This window comes from Eriocheir sinensis, chromosome 58 (assembly GCF_024679095.1).
Source record: "Eriocheir sinensis breed Jianghai 21 chromosome 58, ASM2467909v1, whole genome shotgun sequence".
In the NCBI taxonomy this organism is placed as follows: Eukaryota; Metazoa; Arthropoda; class Malacostraca; order Decapoda; family Varunidae; genus Eriocheir; species Eriocheir sinensis.
The window spans coordinates 743,622-767,280 of record NC_066566.1 but is presented as its reverse complement, the minus strand read 5'-3'; the positions used below and the strand labels follow the sequence as shown (position 1 = coordinate 767,280).

The window sequence follows — 23,659 nt, the reverse complement described above, 5'->3', positions numbered from 1 at the left end:
ATGCAAAGAGAGAGAGAGAGAGAGAGAGAGAGAGAGAGAGAGAGAGAGAGAGAGAGAGAGAGAGAGGTGGAGACAAAGAAAAAAGAAAAAAAAAGGACGAACCGATTGTGGCTGGAAAATCTATTACCGTTGCCCACCTTCCCTTTCTGTGCCTTTCCCTTCAACACACACACACACACACACACACACACACACACACACACACACACACACACACACACACACACACACAACAACAACAACAACAGGAATATGAGTACACGACAAATCTCTCTCTCTCTCTCTCTCTCTCTCTCTCTCTCTCTCTCTCTTCGCCACGGTATTGACTCCTCATCTCCTCAAAGTTTCATCCGGAACTTAGGGTACAGGCCAAGGCAATTATCTTCTCTACCTACGATGCTAGGTGTTGTGTGTGTGTGTGTGTGTGTGTGTGTGTGTGTGTGTGTGTGTGTGTGTGTGTGTGTGTGTGTGTGTGCGCTCTATGAATTTACTGCACTTTTTATGTAATCTGTAAATACTTATAAATATCCCTCACTAAATTTCTTGAGACGTGGCTTTCCGCAGAGGTGTTCAGAACTTCAGGTAAGGTGCGACCGGCCTCTTGCAGACTCCTATGTTCCTATGTTCTTATGTAAATAGCCAGAGCAAAAGAGGAAGAGAAAGAGACAAGGATAGGTGTACATAAATGGTCTGAGGTATAGTGTAAAGAACCATAGGGAAAGGTAAGGTAAAGTTGAGGCATACGCTATAGACTAACATCACTTGGCTTTGTTAGGTTAGTCTTCTGGTGTAAGAAGCAAAGCACGTGGATTGAGAGGAGGAAAACAACGATGAGGTGAGATAGTGTAGAGTGAGCGTGTGATTGCTAGGTAGGGAGTGGAGGGAAAAGGTGTTAACGTGGGTGATAGTAATTGTGGTGTATGGTGTGTGGAGTTGATGATAAGAATGACTGTGTTGGCAGTTGTGGTGATGAATGATTTCACGTCCAGGCAATGGTGGTGGTGGTGGTGGTGGTGGTATGTAATCAAGAGCGCTGTTATCAATGTGGTGGTGATGATGGTGGTGATGGTGATGGTGGGTGCAGTTAAAAAGGTGGTGATGGTGGTAGTTGTGGTGACGGTGGTGGTTGTTGTGGTGATGGTGATGCTGGTGGTGATGTTCGTGAGGTCAGCTGTCGCTCGTACATGCAACTATTTCATGATATTTGGACTTTAATTTCCAACGCATTTTTTCCTTTCTTTTTTTTTTTTATTCATACGCGAAATATGTGTGTGTATGTATTTCCCTGCCGCTCTTTGTAATGCCTCTCATTTTAGTGCGCGGGTTTTTTTTCTCATCTGCCTCCACTTTTTCCTCCTCTGTGCTGCCTGTTTCCTCTCCCTCTGGTATTGTAATGAATATCAAACAAAAACCAGCTCACAAACACGCAAAAATAGGGGAATGGACACACACACACACACACACACACACACACACACACACACACACACAGATGCAAACATATATAGCGGATATACATACAGTGGGGAGTTTGAAATGCAAAATAGTTGAAGTCTGCGATCCACATTAGTATAGTTGTCAAGTCATTTATTATTATTATTATTATTATTATTATTATTATTATTATTATTATTATTATTATTATTAACTATCACTACCACTGCTTCCACCACCACCACCACTACTTCGAGTCCACACTACAAGCACAGCAACCAAATTTGTACCACCATGCACTACAAGCACCACCATCACCATCACCGCCACCAACCCTATTACTACGACCGCCACTAATACAAGCACAGGGTCGTAGGAAATGACTCCACCATACCACCATCACTACCACCACAACCTACCATAAGCAGCATTGTCACCATTATCACATCTATCACTATTCTTTCTGGTGTTCATTGACTCCCATATATTAGCCCTAGTCACCACCACCATCATCACCACACACCACAAAAACCATCACCAGCACAACCACAATGACAAGCACTTCAGCCATCACCACACTACCACAAAAACCATCACCAGCACAACCACAATGACAAGCACTTCAGCCATCACCATCACAACCGTCACCATCACCATCACCTAACCATCACCGTCACCACCTAACCACCAACAAACAAAATCCTGAAACAACAAGAGCAACAACAAAAACAAGAACAGCCGCGAAAGCACTTTACACAACCCATAAAGAATTGATACATTTTTATATATAGCATCACTTAGAAATAACGGTGAAAAAAGAGAGCACACTGCATGTAAGGACTAAATCAACTTGGCAAAAACAATAAAACAATTTACCGGCAACACAGCGACGGTAGGCGCGGCGTGACATCTAAACAACATTACAAAACAAAAAACCGAAGTAAAAAAACGAGGAAAAATCAGGAGAACAAATGGCGAACGTTGATAGAATAGAAAGTCACAGCAACAGCAACAACAAAAAAACTTATATTTCCTTTTAGATATTTTTTTACAGTTAGTTAAAATATCGAACCGCAAGGCGAAAAACAATAGAACATGAGAAAGGAAAAACACATTCGTCAAGAGAAAATTGTGCACATCTTTCCTATCTTTTTTCATTCCCTCTTCCTACGACTTGAACACTTTATACCAAGATTACCAAAGACTGAAGACTGATTACGAACGTCTCTCAACTCGATTTTTCACTTCATTCTTTCCTCTTTCTGCTTTTAACCTTCTCTGTTTTATTTTTGAGAGAACATCTTTCTTATTTTTCTTTTTCTTTCTTCCTACGACTTGAACACTTTAGCAAGCATACCAATAACTAAAGATTGATTATGAATGTCTCTCAACTCGATTTTTTCCCCCTCAACTCATTCTTCCTTTCTTTCTGCTTTTATCCTTTTTTGTTTTTGTTTTCGTATATTCCTTTGACCTGACCTATGAGCAGCGAGCGGGGGGCGCCTCATGTCTCACCTGTATGTAGGGGGGGTCGCTTCATGTCTCACCTGTATGCAGTGGGATGACACCTGAGCCACCTGCGAGCACCTAGAGAAGCCGTGAGCGAAACTAGTCTTGAATACACTCGCCTCAGTGCGTTTCCTCTTATTTTCCTTCCGCATTGAAATAACTAATATGTGAGATTGCGTATAAATGTCTTTCTTTTCTACGTTTCCTCTCTTTTTCTACTCTATGATGATGCAAAGTGAATTTATTTGTTTTCTTTCCTTCTTCTTGCAGTTGTTCATTCCTTCCACTTCAACACACGAACACCCGATTCATTAAATATTTGCCTTTCTGAAGTTGTGAGTTACGCTTCTTTTTCCTCACTGACGGCCTGCGGAGGGACTTCCTACTCTCTCGTTCTTTCACTCTTCTGTTGTGCATTTTTAATTTTAACGCGATATCTTTTTCTTTACTCCCTTTTCTTCCTAAACCAGCCCAGCACATTCCCTCTTTACTTTCTGACAATGCGAAGTGAGGGTTTTATTTTCTTATTTTGGTTTTCGCCATGCAATTTTAATTTTAACGCGATATATTTTACTTTACTTCCTTTTCTTCCTAAACCAGCCCAGCAGATTCCCTCTTTACGTTCTGACAAGGCAAAGTGAGGTTTTTATTTCTTATTTTGGTTTTCCATTGTATACTTTTCTCCTGCTAGACAAAATATTTTCTTACTTTCCCGTTTTTTTTCTCTCATTCTCGTAACCATGATTTTAACGTTCTCGCCAGATTACGCTTTTTCTCCTTTTTCATGGGGGTGCGAAGCGGCTTTCCTTTTTTTTTTTCTTCTCTTGCTCGTGTATTTTAACCCGTCTTGACTTGCCTCCATTTGTGTTGATAAAACTTAGCACAACCATTCGAGGGGCAGGAGGCGACCCTTGCAACACTCCGCACGTTTTCTCTGCCTTGCTACAGATATTTTCCAGGTGGAGGAAAGTTGGATAAGAGCGATTTCACGGCGCTCCATAGTGACTCCTCGGCTTCCCTCCCCGTCTTCCTCTTTCTCCTCTTCCTCGAAATAGTTAGGCCATTGTACAGGAAATCTCATAACCCTTGGTCACACACACACACACACATTCATGCTCACCTCAAGGTATTTTTGTGGTTAGGTTGCGACGTCTCAAGATTACGTTGCATTGCGAGATAGAGGTAGGTAGGTAGGTAGGTAGATGCTGACAGAGAAATGCAATGTGTCATGACCTTCACCCAGTTATAGTATTTTCTGCCACCTTCTTCACCTCTTCTCTAATGATCACACACGTCTCCCCTCGCATTGTATCTCCTGTGCCGTCTATGTATTTTCATTGTCGCTGTCTCGTTTCCCTGGAGGCGTGTCGGTGCGGGCCCTGCTTAGACTGACGCGGCGGGTCTCTTAACGAACACCTATTCCTGCCTCACTTCATTCCCTTACGCTCAGTTTGCCCATAATTGCACTCAGTTGGAATTCATTTGTTTTAACACCTTTTGCTCTTTCTTCTTTCGCAGTAAATATTTTCAAAGTCCACAACGGGGGTAAGCTGGGTTCTAATGAGTGTTTTCTAATTCAAGAAGCAGAGAACCCTTGCCAAACAATCAATGGGCTCACTCGACTACCCACGGAAATACTCATAACATGTACGAAGTCTTACCAAATGTGGGTGTGCAAGCCGCGAACTGCTGGAGAATACGCGACTTATTAACGTTACGGGATTTTCGAACCTCCTCAAATTCGTCACCACTCTCTCCTCCTTTACCTGGTCCGTCATTAGCAGGTCAAGGTGAGGTCACACATAACACGAGTCACCTGAACAAACATCATCTAACATTGGACAAGTTTACAAGGATGACATCGGATGCTATTGATGTTGCAGAAGGATGATGCTATTATTATTATCATTATTATTATTATTATCATTATTATTATTATTTACAACTACATGAGCATCCAGCTATATAGAACATGCTTTCTTTGTGTGTGTGTGTGTGTGTGTGTGTGTGTGTGTGTGTGTGTGTGAGAGAGAGAGAGAGAGAGAGAGAGAGAGAGAGAGAGAGAGCGTTGCTTATACAAATTTCACAATATTACATTAGGCAATAAATTAAAGTTATAAGATGCAAAAAACATAACATGGCCACACACACACACACACACACACACACACACACACACACACACACACACACACTATTTCTCCCCCCCCCCTCCCCCCCATCAAATCCTTCATTCCTCACACTCCCCATTCCATTCCCACTCCCGAGATACATTCCTCACCCATTCCTCCACTCATCCATAACCCCCCCTCTCCCCCCACACACATACTCAAGTCCCTCTCCCCCTCCCCCTACACTCACATCCTTCATCCCCATACTTCCCACACATCCCCTTACAGTTTCCCTCTTCCCCGTTCATTCCTACATCCTTCACCTCTATACCTACACATAGCCCCTAACACCTTCCCTCTCCCCCCTTCCAACAGCCTATCCTTCACCCCTATACCTGCCCACAACCCCTAACACCTGCCCTCTCCCCCTTTCCAACAGCCCCCACATCTAACACATCCCCTCTCCCAGCCAGCCATCCCCTTCCACCCCCCACGCTGTCAGTATCCTCTTGTACCTTAACGAGTGTGGATAAAAATGGTGCCGGAGTCTTGGAGGGGGCAGAGCCATATATCAGAGATGCTTGGTGTGAAAGAAATCTATAGCCGTGCATTACCACCATTGTCGGGGCTAACAATGAGCCATCTTTCACGCGGCGCCGCTAATACACCGCCGCGCGAGGGCCTCCGCTTCCATTGATTTATTGGTTTTGTTTATTATTTGAAGGGGAAGGCAGTCTTGGAGGCCCCCGGCGCGAGGCACATAATGGAAGGGCTTTACGGGATAGGTTTTAATGGGTGAGGGTGGTGGGGGGTGTAGTGGAGGGGCGGGAAAATTGCAGGTAAGTGAATGTGTGGAGATAGATGGGAAACAAGATGAGTGAGGAGCACAAAAACGGGAGAGAAAGGATGGGGAGGAACAGCAAGCAGGTGGTGGTGGTGGTGGTGGACTGGGAAGTGGAGGGGCGTAAGGAGGCGAAGAGGAAGAGGTGATGGTGTAGGGGGAGGGAGAAGAACGAAGATGAAGAATATGAAACTTTGGTGAAAGGAGAGAGAAGAACGAAGATGAAGAATATGAAACTTTGGTGAAAGGAGGAGGAGGAAAAGGATGAAAATATGAAACAGGAGAAGAGGAGGGAAATCGAGAAAGGAAGAGGAAGAAGAACAAAAAAAGAAAAAAAGAAGAGGAGGAGGAGGAGGAAGATGAAGATGGGATCAGGGTGGAGGACTGTAAAACCGCTGCTTTTCAAGGAAATTATTCACAAGTAGACACAGAGTTTGTAAACTTTAAATTGATACACAACAACAGGACCAACAACCCGACGACTGGACGCATTTCCTGAGCCACGGTGAGCATTGTGATGATGATGATGATGATTATGACTAACACTGTAAAATGTAAATAATAATAGTTACTGTAATAATAATAATAATAATAATAAGAAGAAGAAGAGTGAAGTAGAAGAAAAAGAAGAAAAAGAAGAACATGAAGATATAAAATGTAAATAATAATAGTTACTTAAATAATGATAATAATAATAATAAGAATAAGAATAAGAATGAAGCAGAAGAAAAAGAAGAACATGAAGACGAAGACGAAGATGCCGTTTCTCTATGTATATTTTGACGAAAGTAAGAAGGGTCTGTGGGAAAGAGTAGGAAAGGAAAACATGGATTCGTTCCTAGTATTTCTCTACGGACCGCACATAACAGCACGCGTCCTTGGCCTCCACAAGGTGACCGCCGGGTTGCTTTACTTTAATTTCCCTTCTGGAGTTTCATCTTATTATTTTCATCTTATCCCTTCCCTTTCACAATCACCACTCCCTGTTCGTCTTCCCACTAAACCTTTAAAAATATACCGCAATACAGACTCAACACATTTTATTATTTTCATCTTATTCCTTCCTCTTCACAATCACCACTGCCTGTTCGTCCTCCCACTAAACCTTAATAACGCAACACAGACTCAACACATTCTCAGATCCAAATAAAGAGAGCCGCGACAGAGAAACCACACACCAGACACCACATCCCACACACTCCACATCACACACGCAACGCCAAGGACTCGATGCACGCCACAAGGAGAAAAGCAACACACTCAAACACATCACGCTCCCACAACACGCGAGAACCATGCATTGAAGCAGCATTCCATTCAACACACACTTTACCCAGCACACCTTATAACACACCACAGACACACCATACCACTAACACTTCTTATGCTTCCTTTGAGTTGATCCCCATAACCTCTCTCTCTCTCTCTCTCTCTCTCTCTCTCTCCAAGCTACCTTTCAAATTTCTCCTTAATTACCATTGCATCAAAGTCAAGTATTTTTTGTCTATCTTTTACATTCTCTATCTGCATCACTGTCGATCTATCTATCTATCTATCAATCTATCTATTTATCTATGTATGTCTGTCAATCAATATCTATCTACTGATCTTCCTCTCTTTCAATCTCTCTCTCTCTCTCGCTCCTTTTGCGCAATATCTCCACAACATTTCCTCGCTAAACCCTCGAGGGGGAAGCGTTGATGAAAATAACATTAAGGAAAACGCCGAAGCAATGATCACAGAGCCGAGACAGATAAGCTTGGCTCTTTATTCATTACTTGCGGGCGACTTTGAAGCTGATCTCACGAAATTCCTTACTTCTGCAGGAGAGGCGGATGAAGGTTGACTAATCCGGGAATACAGAAAGGGGAGACGTGTGAAAAGAGTTTGCTGATGGTAGGTTGAATATAGGAAAGAGTGTGGATGTCAGGCAAAGTGGAGATAGATAGATAGATAGATAGATAGATAGATAGAGCGAGAGAGATCAACCCAAGAAGAGAAATTCAGAAACAGGAGTAACTAAAAAGAAAACAGGAATTTAAGAGGAAAAAATGGTATGTATTTGTAAAGGAAGAAGGAAGAACGAGAGAGAGAGAGAGAGAAGGAGGACAAAGGTAACTAATGTAACCACGCCTACTTTTGTTCCTCTTCCTCTTCCTCCTTCTCCTCTTTCACTGCCCCTCCTCCTCCTCCTCCTCCTCCTCCTCCTCCTAATGCTACTACTTCTTCGTCGTTATTGTCTTCGTCCTTCTCCTTTTATTACTTCGTCGTTCACCAAAACTTATTGCTCTGCCTCTTATTCTTCCTCATCTTTCTCCTCCTCCTCCTCCTCCTCCTTCTTCTTCTTCTTTTTCTTCTTCTTCTTCTTCTTCTTCTTCCTCCTCCTGAGCCTTCTTTTCTCCCTTTCCGTTTTCTGACTCATTCTTCTTCAATTATTTCTTCGTCTTTTTCTTCGCATTTTCTTCCTCTTTTCCCTCCTCCTCCTCCTCCTCCTCCTCCACTTCACCCTCTTCCTTCTTTTACGGTCATTAATCCGGAAGTGTCACAAAGGAGTTAGTTGGATGACGCTGATCCAATGAACCTCTCTCTCTCTCTCTCTCTCTCTCTCTCTCTCTCTCTCTCTCTCTCTCTCTCTCTCTACTACTACTACTACTACTACTACTACTCTAAAAATAATAATAATAATAATAATAATAATAATAGTAACAAAATTAGTAATATAAAAACAACGTGAAGAGAAACTGACATGACCAGATTGCTCAATTTTCTAAACATAAGCATCTCCTTCCCTTGACAAATGTCCCTCCAGCAATCTCACAATTCATTAAACCCAGAAAATACTGCGACGGAAGGACGAACAAAACATGGGAATCACAGGCGAGGGTTGGACGGCGAACTAAGCGGAAAAAGAGAGCAAGAGACGAGGTACACACGTGGAAGCTTGGCGAGTCGGGTGGCGAGGTAATGAAATCTGGCGGGAAAATAACGTAGAGTTTTTCGATATAATTTGAAGATGACCCTAATGTTGATGATAACGATAATGATAATAATGATGATAATGGTGGTGTTGATGAGGAACAGGAGGAGGAAGAGGAGGACGAAGAGAAGAAAGAGGAAAACTTGGGTCCTGTAGATGGATTTTGAAGCGAGGAAGGATAACTTTTTTCTTTCTTTTCTTCTTTTTCTTCTTCCATGTCTTCTGTACCATGATAATAACAATGATGAATGTGATGACCCTTGTCGCTGTCTCTGTTATCATTGTTGTTGTTGTTGTCGCTCATGGAAGAAGGTTTCGTGGTTGTTAGAGAAATACTGACAGCTATCGAGGTTATATTATTTATTTTTTTGGTTTTAAGGGTGACTGATTTGGAGAAGTAACAGTTGTCTTAGTAATGGTTGGAATAGTAAGAGTGGCAGTGGTAGGAAGGATATAGATCGTGGTTGTAATAGTAGTAGTGATGGTGGTAGTGGTAGTGGTGGTGGTAGTGGTGGTGGTGGTGGTGGTAGTTATTGAAGTTACAGTGTCGAGTACCGGTGAGTTCATGGTATCAATGGTTGTGTTAGTGACGGTTCCAGTGGTATTGGAGGTGGTGATGGTGGTGGTGGTGATGACGTAGGTAGTGGTGGCGGTGGTTGTGGTGACAGTGGTGATAATGAAAGTCGTAGTGGAGATGGTGATGAAAGAGTGTCGACGAGTGTTTCATTAGTACGTGTTGTTCCGGGGATTATGGTATAGTGGTGGTGATGAAGGTCCTAGAGGTGGTGGTGGTGGTGGTGGTGGTGGTGGTAGTGGTTGTAGTGGTGATGGTGGTGATGGTTGTTGAGAAGGCCGTGGTTTGAGCTGCGGTGGTTGGCGATGAAAATAGTTGTGGTGATGGTGATGATGGTGGTGACGAAGATACAAGTGGTGATGATAATAGTGGGGTGTATAAATGGTGATGATAATGGTCCCACGCGTTCCCCAAGTGTCTGGTGTTACGGGGGATCACGGGGCTTGGGGGGCGTGGTAGGGGCGGAGACGGGGGCATGGGGGAGGGAGGACATCAGCAGGAGCCTCCCCCAGTCCAGCGGTCACCCACGCTGAGGCCGACAAATGGAATAAGCCTCCGACCAGCCAAATGGCCTAATGTGTCACGCAATCTCCTTTTAACGGGGAGGAAGGGGGGGGGGGGGAAATAATGTGGAGGAGGAGGAGGAGGAGGAGGAAGACAATTATGAAGGGACAGGGATGGTTTTGGGGATGATGAGGCAGAAGAAGAAGAAGAAAAAGAAGATGAGGCAGTTGAGGAAGAAAGGAAGAAAAGGTTGTAGATAAGGAAAAGGAGGAAGAGGAAGAAGACAACCATGAAGAGACAGGGATAGGGTGAGGAAGCAGCTATGGAGGAAAGGGAAGTTTTGAGATGAAGAAAATTAGGAAGAGGCAAAGGAGGAGGAGGAGGAAGAGAAGGAAGAGGAGGAAAGAGTAGAAATAAGATAAGGAGAACATTCAAGAGATGAGACAATATATATTTTTCAACAATTATCAAGAAAAGAGGAAACAAAGGAAAGAAAAAATTAATAAAAGGAGAAAAAGCAACAAAATTAAGAACACATCAACACAACAACATCGGAGGAGGGAGAAAAGAAAGGCGATAAAAACAAGTGGCGATCATAAACCTAACGACGATAATCCTGAAACCAGAATAGGGGAGGGAACGAGGGATAAAGAGACTGAAAGGGAAGGAAATAAAGGAGGAAAATGAAAGGAGGGAGAAGTAGGGAGAGGGGGAGAGAGAGGGAGGTAGAAAGGGGGTAAGATAAGGAGAGAGAGGTGAGGTAAATCTGTGTTTCACGTTAACATCACAACAAAACAACACGTGTATCGCCTCAAATCCAAATCCTCTTATGACAGCGAGAACGTAAGAGCGCGGAGGTCGAGGTGGAAGTGACAGGGGTAGAAAAATAATAAACAAATGAATAACGCCAAACAAAAGAACTGAATACAACCAATGTTCTTTCTACGGCCGTTGACTAGGACCGCCTGTGTAATAATGATGATGATGATGATGATGATGATGATAAAATTAGATGCGATGATTGCAATGGTGGTGATAAAAATAATGAAAAGAAACAAATATAAGATTAATACGAGAGAGAGGCCTACTGTTATTGGAGAGGGAGATGAGCGGAAGAAAGGGCCGAAGTTAGAGAGGCGTGGCTATGTGCTGAAGAGGAGGAGGAGGAGGAGGAGGAAGAGGAGGAAGAGGAGGAGGAGGAGGAGGAGGCATTAAGAGGGCATACGGAGAAAATTGCAAGACTCACAGTAACATAAACACATTATTGCTGGTGTGTGTGTGTGTGTGTGTGTGTGTGTGTGTGTGTGTGTGTGTGTGTGTGTGTGTGTGTGTGTGTGTGTGTGTGTGTGTATGTGTGTGTGTGTGTGTTTCGGAGTGACCTGATTCTTTATTCTTTTGAAAATCGGAAAAGAAAAAATGAAGGTGATAAAACGATACAAACAACATATACACTTAGACACACACACACACACACACACACACACACACACACACACACACACACACACACACACACACACACACAAAGGAAAACAAACAAAAAGAAGCAACAATATACAGACAGACAAACGAAGACAGAAAAATACGATGAAGGAGAAATAAACAGAAAGACGAGGAGAGAGAGAGAGAGAGATTAGCCTTGACCACACGTAAACAACCTGGTGCTTAAGACCTTCTCGTCCCTTCGTCTCATGGAACAACGAACCTCTTGTCTCCTCCTCCTCCTCCTCCTCCTCCTCATTCTCAGCTTTATCCTCTTCCTGGTTCATATATCATTCAGTCGTATTGAAGATTATATCCTGCTTCCTATTCTTCCTGTATATTTTTTGTTTTGTTTTTAATTTTCTCTCTCTCTCTCTCTCTCTCTCTCTCTCTCTCTCTCTCTCTCTCTCTCTCTCTCTCTCTCTCTCTCTCTCTCTCTCTCTCTTTATCTTCTTCCCTTTTCTCTCTCTCTCCCTTCCTTTTTCTCCCGGGTCTGCCTCCTTCCTACCTCTTCCTTCCCCTTTCTCTCCTTCCCTTCCTTCCTTTTCTCCTTCCTTCCTTAATTTCTGGCTCTTCCCTGCCTTATCTTTTTCCCTTATCTCTCTCTCCCTTCCTTTGTCTCCTGCGGCTTCCTCCTTCCTACCTCTTCCTTCCCCTTTCTCTCCTTCCCTTCCTTCCTTTTCTCCTTCCTTCCTAAGTTTTTGCCTCTTCTTTACCTTATCTTCTTCCCTTTTCTCTCTCTCCCTTCATTTTTCTCCCGGGTCTGCCTCCTTCCTACCTCTTCCTTCCCCTTTCTCTCCTTCCCTTCCTTCCTTTTCTCCTTCCTCCCTTAGTTTATTCTCTCTCTTGACTTTCCCTCCGTAAGTCTCCGGCGGGCAAGGACCAGACTGCACCGCCTCGTCACTAACACGAACGGGACGCTAAACGCTGCTAAGGTTAGAGAAAAAGTTAAGTGGTTGAGATATGGACGAAGATGAAAAAGAACTCTCTCTCTCTCTCTCTCTCTCTCTCTCTCTCTCTCTCTCTCTCTCTCTCTCTCTCGAACACACAGACCCATGCTAGTTTGTGTGTGTGTGTGTGTGTGTGTGTGTGTGTGTGTGTGTGTGTGTGTGTGTGTGTGTGTGTGTGTACTCGGAACATCGAAGAAAGTGAAGTTCGTGATGAAAAGAAAACAATAAAGACAAAAAATGACGACATGCAAACAAACAAACAAACAATCATTCCCAAACACACACACACACACACACACACACACACACACACACACACGCCGGCTGAATGTGTAAATACGTGAGGCGTCAAAATGATGGCTTAAAATGACGCATATTTGTGACATTAACGCTTATTAAGACACATTTTTATTCGTAGCCAAGCGATATACGAATGAATATGAGGGCGGGCAAGGTTATAGCACACACACACACACACACACACACACACACACACACACACACACACACACACACCTCTGGTAAAAATAGGATAACAAGCTTCAATTTGCACGAGGATACAAGAAAGAATATTATCAACAAGGTCTTTAAATAGGAGAGCGGAAAAAATGAGAGAGAGAAGAATAGGAAAGTTAAGAGGGAAAGGAAGCGAAGAGGCGACTCTCTATCCAAGCCTCTTTCTTATGCTGTCCAACTTCCCGCTGCAAGAACTAATGAGTGTCCCCGCTCTTTCATCACGCGCCCTTTAAAGCTCCGGGATATCCTTCTTTCGTGTGTGATTCCTCCTTCCCACGTCTTAAGAGCCTTTCAATACACCTCTCCAGCTATTTCTGATCACTCCTAATGGCATCCTTAACATTATTTTATTCTTTTATGTTAGTTGAATGTTGTGTTTGTCTGTTTTGTTCGTTTACGTTGCTTTCCCTTTAGACTTCCTTCCCCTCTCTCTCTCTCTCTCTCTCTCTCTCTCTCTCTCTCTCTCTCTCTCTCTCTCATCTTTCTATTTGTTTGTCTATCTTTCTGTCTATGTGTTTCTCGGTCTGTCTGTCTCTCTGTCTGTCTGTCTGTATTTCATTTCTGTCTGTCTGTTTATCTGATGTCTGTTGTCATCCTGCTTACTTGACCCCCCCCCCCTTCTCTCTCTCTCTCTCTCTCTCTCTCTCTCTCTCTCTCTCTCTCTCTCTCTCTCTCTCTCTCTCTCGTTATGTGCCTCTCAGGACTCCCGCGAGGTCAGTGTAATCGTTTATGCCGCTCTTCTTTCGCTATTCCTGGCGGCTTCTATTCTTTTTTTTTCCTCTTTTTTATTAGGATTGTATTAGTTTTCTTTTTTGTGCGGACTGTTGTTTTGTGTTGTGTTTGTTCCTGTTGTTGTTGTTGTTGTTGTTGTTGTTGTTGTTGTTGTTGTTGTTGTTGTTGCTCTTGTTTCTTTTTTTTCTTCTTTTTCTTCCTCATCTCCTTTTATTTTTGTTGTTCTTGCTCGTCTTATTCTTGTTTTTCTTCTTCTTCTTCTCTTTCTTCCTATTCTTCATTTTTTTCTTCCTCTTCTTCTTTTTCTTCCTATAGTAGTAGTAGTAGCAGCAGCAGTAGTAGTAGTAGTAGTAGTAGTAGTAGTAGTAGAAGTAGTAGTAGTAGTAGTAGTAGTAGTAGTTATTCTTTTCGTTGTTTCTGTTCTTGCTGTTCTTGTTGATGTTCTTGTTGATGCCTTTGTTGTTCTTGTCGTTGGTACTGATTGTTCTTTTTTTTCCGTCTTCTCCAAATTCTGTTCTGTTGTTTTCATTTAATCTTCCTCTTGTTACTCTGCTTGTTTTCCGTTCCTTTTCCTTCTGTTTCCTCTTGTTTCATTTTTCCTCGATGTTGTTTCCTTGCCTTTCTTTGTAAAACTGTAACTCCTATGACTTTTTTTTTTTAATTGCATACATAAACTTTTTTAATTACGACATTTTTTTTTTCATTTCCTTGTCTTTTTATTAACAGACTTCCCATTCTCTCGTTCTTTCTGATACGTTCCTTCACATCTATCTTTGCCATTCTTTCTTTAACTTCATATATTTCATTTTCCTTCTGTTTCCTTCTGTTTCCTTTTTTTTTCTTTTGTCCTCTTTTTGTTGCCTTCCTCCTTTTTGTAAAACTGTAACTCTAAAATCTCTTTTTTTTTTAATTGCCTTTAACTTCACCTAATTTTACTACACTCTCCCTATAACTTTTCACTTCATTAGATATTTCATTTCTCTTCCTAATATCACTTTCCTTTATTGTCACCTAGTTTTCTTTCTCTCTCACTTCGTTTCCTTCCTCTCGTTCTTTCTGATACATTCTTTCACATCTGTATTTTCCATTCTTTCTTTAACTTCATCTAATTTTACTACTCTTTCTTTCTCCCTTTCTCTTTTCATTTCATTAGATATTTCATTTGTCTTCCTAATATCACTTTCCTTTATGGTCACCTAGTTTTCTTTCTCTCTCACTCCGTTTCCTTTTTCCTCGATCCAGTTTTACACTCGTAGTTTCCTTTCCAGTCTTTGTTACTTGTTTTTCTTCCTCTTTCCCCTTTTCACTTTCACAGTTTCTTCCTTTCCTCACTATTTTTTTATCATCTAATACACGCAAATAACATTCCTCCCATTATAGAAAACAGTATGTATATATATTTTTTTGCATTTTGCTTTTTTTCATCTTCAAGGAGCTACCCAAGATATTTCTCTCTCTCTCTCTCTCTCTCTCTCTCTCTCTCTCTCTCTCTCTCTCTCTCTCTCTCTCTCTCTCTCTCTCTCTCTCTCTCTCTCATTCAATTCTTTCTCTTCATTTTCTTTCATTTTTCTTCCTATCTTCTGTATTTTCTCTCTCATTTCTCCTTCTTCATCTTCCTACTCACCTTCACACACTTTCGCCCACTCAAACATTCTCTCTCTCTCTCTCTCTCTCTCTCTCTCTCTCTCTCTCTCTCTCTCTCATGGTCACAGATGTTATTTTCCTGTTTTTTTTTTCAATTTTCATCAACTTGCTTCCTTTAATTAATTTGTTATCTTCATTTCTGCAAACACCAAGCTTCTCATTTTCACCTTGACCTTTCATTCACTCATTCATTCATTCATTCGCTGACGTGCAGAGGGATATATTTTCTCTTTCGCAAGCGTCAATGATATTCTTGCTAACTTTTAAAAACCTGCTTTATCGTTAGTTCACCTTCTCTTCTTCACATGCTTTCATATATTTTCATCGATTGGTTTCCTTCTCACTCTCCTAATACCATTTTTTTATGTATATATATTTAGCAAACGTCAATGGTATATTTAATTTTCAAAAACCTGCATTCAGTAATCTACGATCCTTTTTAATATCTACAAAATAAACACAAATTATTTTCCTTACTTCCTTAATTTTTATATATATATATTTGGAAAACGTCAATGATACATTTAATTTTCAATAACCTGTATTCAGTAATCTACCATTCCTTTTTATTATCTACAAAATAAACACAAATTATTTTCTTTACTTCCATCGATATTTTTTTTCCCTCCCAGTTTAATTCAATATTATACGGTACATCATTTTCAAAAACTTGCACCCGTCAATTTACTTTCCATCACTAACTTCTTAAAAAAAAACTCCCAGTAACTAACTTTCCTGATATTTTGGTTCACATTTTCGGTATTGAATCATATTCGTGTTCCTTCATTCCCCGCCTCTATTTTTTTCTTATTTCCCGGACACGCTTCATGACCACCTCTTGATATTAAAAAGAAACGATTAAAAGAAATACTGATGCAAGAGTTAAAATTTTGTTCAAGGAGGATGGGAAGTGGCTGTGAGGGTAGCAGCAATAGAGCGAGGAAGAGGAGGAGGAGTAGGAGGAGGAGGAGGAGGAGGAGGAGGAAATGAAGGAGAATGAGAAGAGGAAGACTGGACGAAGAAGGAGTAGGAAAAGAAGTAGGAAGGAAGGAAACGATGACGAAAAGGAAATGGAGAAGGAGGAGGAGAAAGAGGGAAAGAACTACGTAAAAGAGTAAAAAGAAGAGGAGGAAAAAGAAGGGAAATGATGACGCGAAAGAGGAAGAGGAGGAGGAGGAGGAGGAGAAGGAAAGGAAATGGAGGAAGAGAGAGGAGTGGAAGGCGGGAGGGTCAGCCAGAATGAGAAATAAACATAAACAAACTAAGAGGAACAAATATCAACAGCTATATATGCCTTGAAGTGTATAGGGGAGGCAGCCGCTTCTGTCCTGCTCTCCTGCTGCTGCTGTTAAGATTGGGTGAAGAAAAGGAGAAGAAAGAAACATAGGAGGAAAAAGGTATAATTATGTCATCCCTCCTACGCCTACTACTACTACTACTACTACTACTACTACTACTACTACTACTATTGCTACTACTACTACTACTACTCTACTCCTTTTCCTCTAATCCTCCGCCTTCTCCTCCTCGTCCTCCTCCTTAGTAACTGTCAAATAAATAAATACAGAAAAAAACATCGGTGTGCTCTCTCTCTCTCTCTCTCTCTCTCTCTCTCTCTCTCTCTCTCTCTCTCTCTCTCTCTCTCTCTCTCTCTCTCTCTCACCTTTGCAAGATTAAATAAAAAAATCTTGAGACGTAATTCAGAAGAGAAGACGATCGATCACACACACACACACACACACACACACACACACACACACACACACACACACACACACACATAATCCTAAGTAAAGCCTTTCAATTCTGCTTCCTCCAAGACTTTGAGCGTGTTGAGGTGACAAAGAAAGCGAAGAATGGAAATATTAGTATTGGTACATTAAAAAGATTGTGTGTGTGTGTTTGTGTGTGTGTGTGTGTGTGTGTGTGTGTGTGTTTCTCATTTTGTCCAACATTTTTCTTCTCAGACATAAGAAGAAAAAAATGAATTAAATGTAGTAGTAGTAGTAGTAGTAGTAGTAGTAGTAGTAGTAGTAGTAGTAGAAATAAGAGTAGTAGTAGTAGTAGTAGTAATAGTAGAAAATGAAGAAAAATATGAGAGCAGCAAAAAAAAAAGAAGAAAAGAAATGAAATGTCACAGAAAATAAAAGCAAATGAAAAAGAGGAGGAGGAGGAGGAGGAGGAGGAGGAGGAGGAAGAGGAGGAGGAGAAGAAAGTGAATCATGAGAGAAAGAATGGGAAGAGGCAAATGAAGAGAAGCATAAGAAGAAGAAGGAGCAGCAGCAGGAGGAGGAGGAGGAGGAGGAGGAGGAGGAGGAGGAGGAGGAAGAAGAAGGAGGAGGAGGAGGAAGAAAAAAAGTGAAGAAAAGGAAGAAAATGAGTCAGGTTGTCCACTTCATTTTGGCTTTGGGGCGAAATAGTGAAGAGGTTCGGGAAGAGGAGGAAGAGGAAGAGGAGGAGGAGGAGGAGGAGGAGGAAGAGGAGGAGGAGGAGGATTGCGTGAGCCTCAACCACACCTCACCCACTAACTGCATCCTCCTTTTAGCCCACGTGACACCCTCCAGGAATAGAGAGAGAGAGAGAGAGAGAGAGAGAGTTATTTTTCATTATCTTTTTCTTCTCCTCCTCATTCTTATCTCTCTACATTCTCTTTTATCCTCCTCTTTCCTCTTCTTCTTCTATCCACCTCTTCGTCCTTCTCTACCTCCCTTCTTCCTTACTATCTTCCTCCTCTATCTTCCTCCTATCTTCGTTCTCTACCTTTTCTTATTCTCTTACTGCGTGTTTTCCTTTCATTCTTTCTTCCTTCCCTTCCCTCACCTCCTCCTCCTCCTCCTCCTCCTCCTCCTCTTCCTCCAATTAACGAAGGAAGGAAGATAAAACGAGTATTACAAATGGCGACGTAAACAAAGAGAAGAACAAACAAATAAACAAGGACAAAACGAAGCAAAACTCTCTCTCTCTCTCTCTCTCTCTCTCTCTCTCTCTCTCTCTCTCTCTCTCTCTCTCTCTCTCTCTCTCTCTCTCTCTCTCTCTCTCTCTCTCTCTCTCTCTCTCTTAAATTCACGCATGCGCCTAATTGTTTTCTCCCTCTTTCTCTTCTTTCATAAATCATCTTTTTTTCTATTTTTTTTTTGTTAACTTTATCAATATTTCTCTTTCTCTAATGCTTTTTTTGTGTTTTGTGTATGTTCGTCTGTTTGTGTTCCTGTGTGTGTGTGTGTGTGTGTGTGTGTGTGTGTGTGTGTGTGTGTGTGTGTGTTATACTTCCCGTCTTCGTCATCTTCTTCACTCCTTCTCCATCCTCTTCTCTCCGTTCTACACTTTCTTTATCACTTCTTTATCAAATCTTCCCTTTTTTCCCCTTTTTTCGTTCCTTTTATTACTTCTCGCTGTCCTTTTATTTCCCTTTTCTTTTTTTTGTCCATTTTCTGTTCTATTTCCTTTCTTCTTTCTTCCCTTTACGCGCCTTCCTTCCTTCCTTCCTCCCTTTTTTCCCCTTTATCTCTCCCTTCTCTTTCACTCTCCTCGTTTTCCTTCCCTCTTTTCTTTAACTTCCCTTTCTCTTTTTCCCTTTACAGTTATATTTCCCTCTCTTATCTTTTATTTCCCATCTCTCTCTCTCTCACTCTCTCTCTCTCTCTCTCTCTCTCTCTCTCTCTCTCTCTCTCTCTCTCTCTCTGAATTCACTCGTTTTCCTCCCTTTTACTTCCCTTTCTCTCTTTCCTCCCTCCGTTTCCTCCTCACACCTTTGCTATTGTATTGGAGGGGCAGGAGAGAAAGGTGAGGCTGTTTCTTCCACCCTTTGTCTGTCTGTCTCTCTGTCTGTATGTATGTATGTATGTATGTATGTATGTATGTATGTCTCTCTCTCTCCTCACCGCATTCTGTTTCTCTAAAACTTTAATCTATTTTCTTTTCTCCTTCCTTCGCCTCTCTCCTTAACCTCACTTTTGTTCTTTTCCTTCTTTCTCCCCTCTCACGCTGCTTCCTAATCTGGCTTGTTAGTTAGTCTGTTTGTTCTGGACTCGTTTTCTTTGTTTCTTTCAACTTCTCTTTTTCGTATATATATATTTCGAGTTGCGTTATAAGTGTGTGTGTGTGTGTGAATGTGTCTGTGTGTGTGTGTGTGTGTGTGTGTGTGTGTGTGTGTGTGTGTGTGTGTGATGGTGGTTTTTCGCATCTGCTTCTCTCTCCCCTCTTTTATTTTCCCTTCCCCTTCACTCTCTTTTCTCTCCCTTTTTTTCCCTCCTCATTCATTGTCATCTCCCTCCATGATTACTTCAGTATCCCCATTTTTATTGTCCTCTCCCTTTTTCACGCTTACCATGCCAAGCTTTCCCTGAACTCCCTTGCTGTCTGTATTTAACCTTCTATTCTCTCTCTCTCTCTCTCTCTCTCTCTCTCTCTCTCTCTCTCTCTCTCTCTCTCTCTCTCTCTCTCTCTCTCTCTCTCTCTCTCTCTGGTACAACTTTTACATTGCTTTCTTTCTCGTGGTTCGTGGAAGGCAAGAGAAATAAAAAGAGAAGCTGGGCAAGTCGTGGTGGTGGTGGTGGTGGCGGTGGTGGTGGTGGTGACGGTGGTGGTGGTGGTGACGGTGGTGGTGGTGGTGGTGGTGACGGTGGTGGTGGTGACGGTGGTGGTGACGGTGGTGGTGGTGAGGAGTTGAAAGTGTTGAAAATAGTAAAGACAAAAGTATCGGTAGTGTTGGTGGTATTTTCATTATTATTATTATTATTATAGTAGTAGTAGTAGTAGTAGTAGTAGTAGTAGTAGTAGTAGTAGTAGTAATAGTAATAGTAGTAGCCTTCTCTAGCTATTTGTACCTCGATTATGGATCACACTCAGACCGACGGTTAACATGAGACTAGTATTTTATCATAATTTCTTAGTTCCTCGTCTATTCCGACCTTCCCGTTATTTCCGTGACCTTTTCAAGCTATGTATACTTCGATAATGATCACACTAAGACCGACGAGTAACATAAGACTTGTATTTTCTGATGATTTCTAGGGTCGTTTAAAAAGACATCGCCACCTGAGAACACATAATTGACAAGGCTTTCGTAGGAGTTGTAAGCATTTCCAGAGGTAGTTTTATGACCTTGGTGGTAGTTTGACCCTTCTTCTGTACCCTGAGCCTAAAAAAAAACTTATTAGAACCTGACTGATCCCCCCTTTGACCTTTAGAAAGAGCTGTTGTGAGAAGCGAAAGAGTCTTGTAAAACCAGCCCTAAGTTCCTCGTCTATTCCGACCTTCCCGTTCTCACCGTGGTCTTCTCCAGCTCTCAACAACACGTACGAACACACAAACAAACAGCAAACACGCGTGCTTTCATGGGGCGATAATGGGGGAAGGTTGTTTGTTTGTGTTTGCGCGTGCTTGGATGCTCGCTTGTATGTTTGTTTGTTTGTAAGAGGCGCAAATGAGCAAGATGTCGAACTTTTCTTTCTGAACTCTTTTTCTTCCTCGTCTTTCTTCTTCTTCTTCTTCTTCTTCTTCTTCTTCTTTTTCTTCTTCTTCTTTCAGTCACGAGAAACATTTGCGGTGTAAGACGAGACTAATAGAATGTGTGTAGCGAGAAGAGGAGGAAGAGGAGGAGGAGGAGGAGGAGGAGGAGGAGAGAGAGAATAGTGGTCACATGTGTTGGTTTCGTCCCCTTGACTCTCTCTCTCTCTCTCTCTCTCTCTCTCTCTCTCTCTCTCTCTCTCTCTCTCTCTCTCTCTCTCTCTCTCTCTCTCTGTCTCAACTTACCTCACTCTGTCCCATAGTGAGGCTTATTGCGCTCCTCCTCCCCCTCCCCCTCCCCCTCCCCCTCCTCCTCCTCCACGACCAGTAGCTCCTCCTCCTCCTCCTCCTCCTCCTCCTCCTCCTCCTCCTCCTCCTCGTCTCTCTTCCCTGCCACACATCACTGTCCAAGAAAAAAAGAAAAAAAACGTACCCACCATCATCATCACCACCATCACCATCACCACCATCATCACCATCACTGCTACTTCCACTATCCCGCCATCACCATCATCACCACCACTATTACACGTCTACCTTCACCCCCCTCCACCACCACTATCAACACCACAGTCATCACCATTTACACTAATCATCACATCACCGCAACTACCAAACACGGCCACTATTACTGTCACCATCATCACCATCATCACCACCACAACCACGACTCATATTACTGTCACCATCCCCTACCCTATCACCTCCCCCCCACCCATCCCCTATATTCAGCCCCTCCCCTGCCTTGGCCTTCCCCTACCCTCCCCCACTTCCCCTTCCTTCCCATCTTCCCAATCCCTTAAACAACCCTCCCTACCTTCCCAACCCCATCACCTCCCCCCCCCACCCATCCCTGCCTTGGCCTTCCCCTACCTTCCCCCACGTCCCCTTCCTTCCCATCTTCCCAATCCCTTAAACAACCCTCCCTACCTTCCCAACCCCATCACCTCCCCCCCCCACCCATCCCCTATATTCATCCCCTACCCTCCCCCACTTCCCCTTCCTTCCCATCTTCCCAGTCCCTTAACTACACTCCCCACCCATCCCCCTCCCCTACCTCGTCACCTCCCTCACCCATGCCCCACTTTCATCCACCATCATGCCCTTCCCTTCCCTTCCACCCATCCCCTGTCTTATATACACAACCTCCCCCTCCCCTCCCTCCCAGGAAGAAAGATACACAAGTTCCCGTCGTGTAATTAGGCCGAAGAATTAGTGGAAAAGTTGCATCATTAGCGAGGTGAAGGATGTGGTCGCGTTATCATCAGGTGTGGCGGAGATTATAAGGGTGACGTCATCCAGGTGAACCGCGAATGGTCGAAGGGGGGGGGGGGAGGTGTGTGTGTGTGGGGGGAGGTGGATAAGGGGGGAGTTGGTGGTTGTGTGCGAGAATGTGTGTATGTATGTGTGTGTGTGTGTGTGTGTGTGTGTGTGTGTGTGTGTGTGTGTGTGTGTGTGTGAAAAACTTACCCTAACCTTACCTTACCTTATCTTACCTATTTATCTTATTCACACTTAAACCACAAACTCCACCTTCTCACCACCTGTCTCCATTTAGTCATCCATCTGCCTCCTCCTTCTCTTCCTCCTCTGTCCTCTCTTCCCTCTCTTCTTCCTTCGTTTCCTCGTGTCTCTCCTCCCTCCTTTCCTTTCCTTCCCTTCTCCCATCCCCTCTTCCCTATCTTCTCTTCCCTCTTTATTTCTGGATATGATTGTCGACCTTGTTCATCTCATCCACCAGTATCAAAACAAACCACTTCTCGCGGCTCTCTGTATTCAATCAGATATCCCCGGCTCTCTTACCGCCAGAACCTCCCTTAACATCACTATTATCAAAGCACTTCATTCATGTATAACCTTCGATCAAGTCTCCTCGCACGCTTCGCCTCTTGTTAAGAATATCCTTATACGGTGAATTTATCTTTAGCCCTTGAATAATTTTTGTCCTCCTCCTCCTCCTCCTCCTCTGCATATATTCTAGCTTAATGATGTTAATTCTATGGTAAGGGGACCAGTACTGCACCGCATACTCGAGGTGAGGTCTAACTAATGGTAAATATGACTTGAGGATGATTTCAATGTTTTATTTGCTCACGTTCCTTGAAATTCAGCTTGAGGTTGACTTTAGCGCTTCTGTTGGTTACGTTCCTTTCTCTCCCTCCATCTCCTCTCTCCAATAATCTCCATCTTCACGACAGTCATCTCCCACACCTTCAAAACTCTTTACCATCTCCAACAGTTAATCTCCCCACCTACCTCCATCTCCTCTCTCCAATAATCTCCATCTTCACTACACTCATCTCCCACACCTTCAAAACCCCTCACCACCTCCAACAGTTTATCTCCCCACCTACCTCCTCCCATCATCTCCATCTCCTTACCACTCATCTCCCTCATCTTCAGCATCCTCCACCGCCAAGAGTAACAACCAATCATCACCCTCCTCCTCTCATCTCCTCCTCCTTCCCACTCATCTCCACCCTCAAAACCTCCTCCTTTTCCCTTCTTCATCTCGCCTTCCCTAGTCTCCAATTTATCACGCTTGCTCCTCCTCCTCCTCCTCCTGCTTCCTCACTCTTGTATCTCCTTAACATCCTCCACCTACCTCCAGTAATCTCCCACTCATCTCCACGTGGCGCATGCTCTCCATTCTCCTTCCTCGCCTTCATCATTTACCTGTGGGGGAGAAGAGAGGCTGATGAGGAGGAGGTAGGGAAGGAGGAGAAGGGAAAAAAGGAGACAGAAAAGAGGAGAGAAAGAAAAACAAAGAAAATGAAAAATAAAATAAAAGGAAACAATAAAATCAGAAAAAAAACAAGATGAGGAAGGATTAGGAGGAAAAAAAGAGGAATAAAAAATAAGAATAAACAAAGAAAA

General features: G+C 42.8%; 1 protein-coding gene across 2 annotated transcripts in view; it reads right to left on the bottom strand.

The window, feature by feature from the left end:
* LOC126985008 (lachesin-like) overlaps nucleotides 1-23,458 on the bottom strand; it is a 153,980-nt gene extending 130,522 nt beyond the window's left edge. For both annotated transcript variants that reach the window (XM_050839236.1, XM_050839237.1), the window contains exon 1: nucleotides 23,388-23,458. In XM_050839236.1, the coding sequence (XP_050695193.1) occupies nucleotides 23,388-23,454 (67 nt within the window). In that variant the 5' untranslated portion in view covers nucleotides 23,455-23,458. The remainder of the gene's footprint in view (nucleotides 1-23,387) is intronic.
* Between the last annotated feature and the right edge of the window lie 201 nt (nucleotides 23,459-23,659).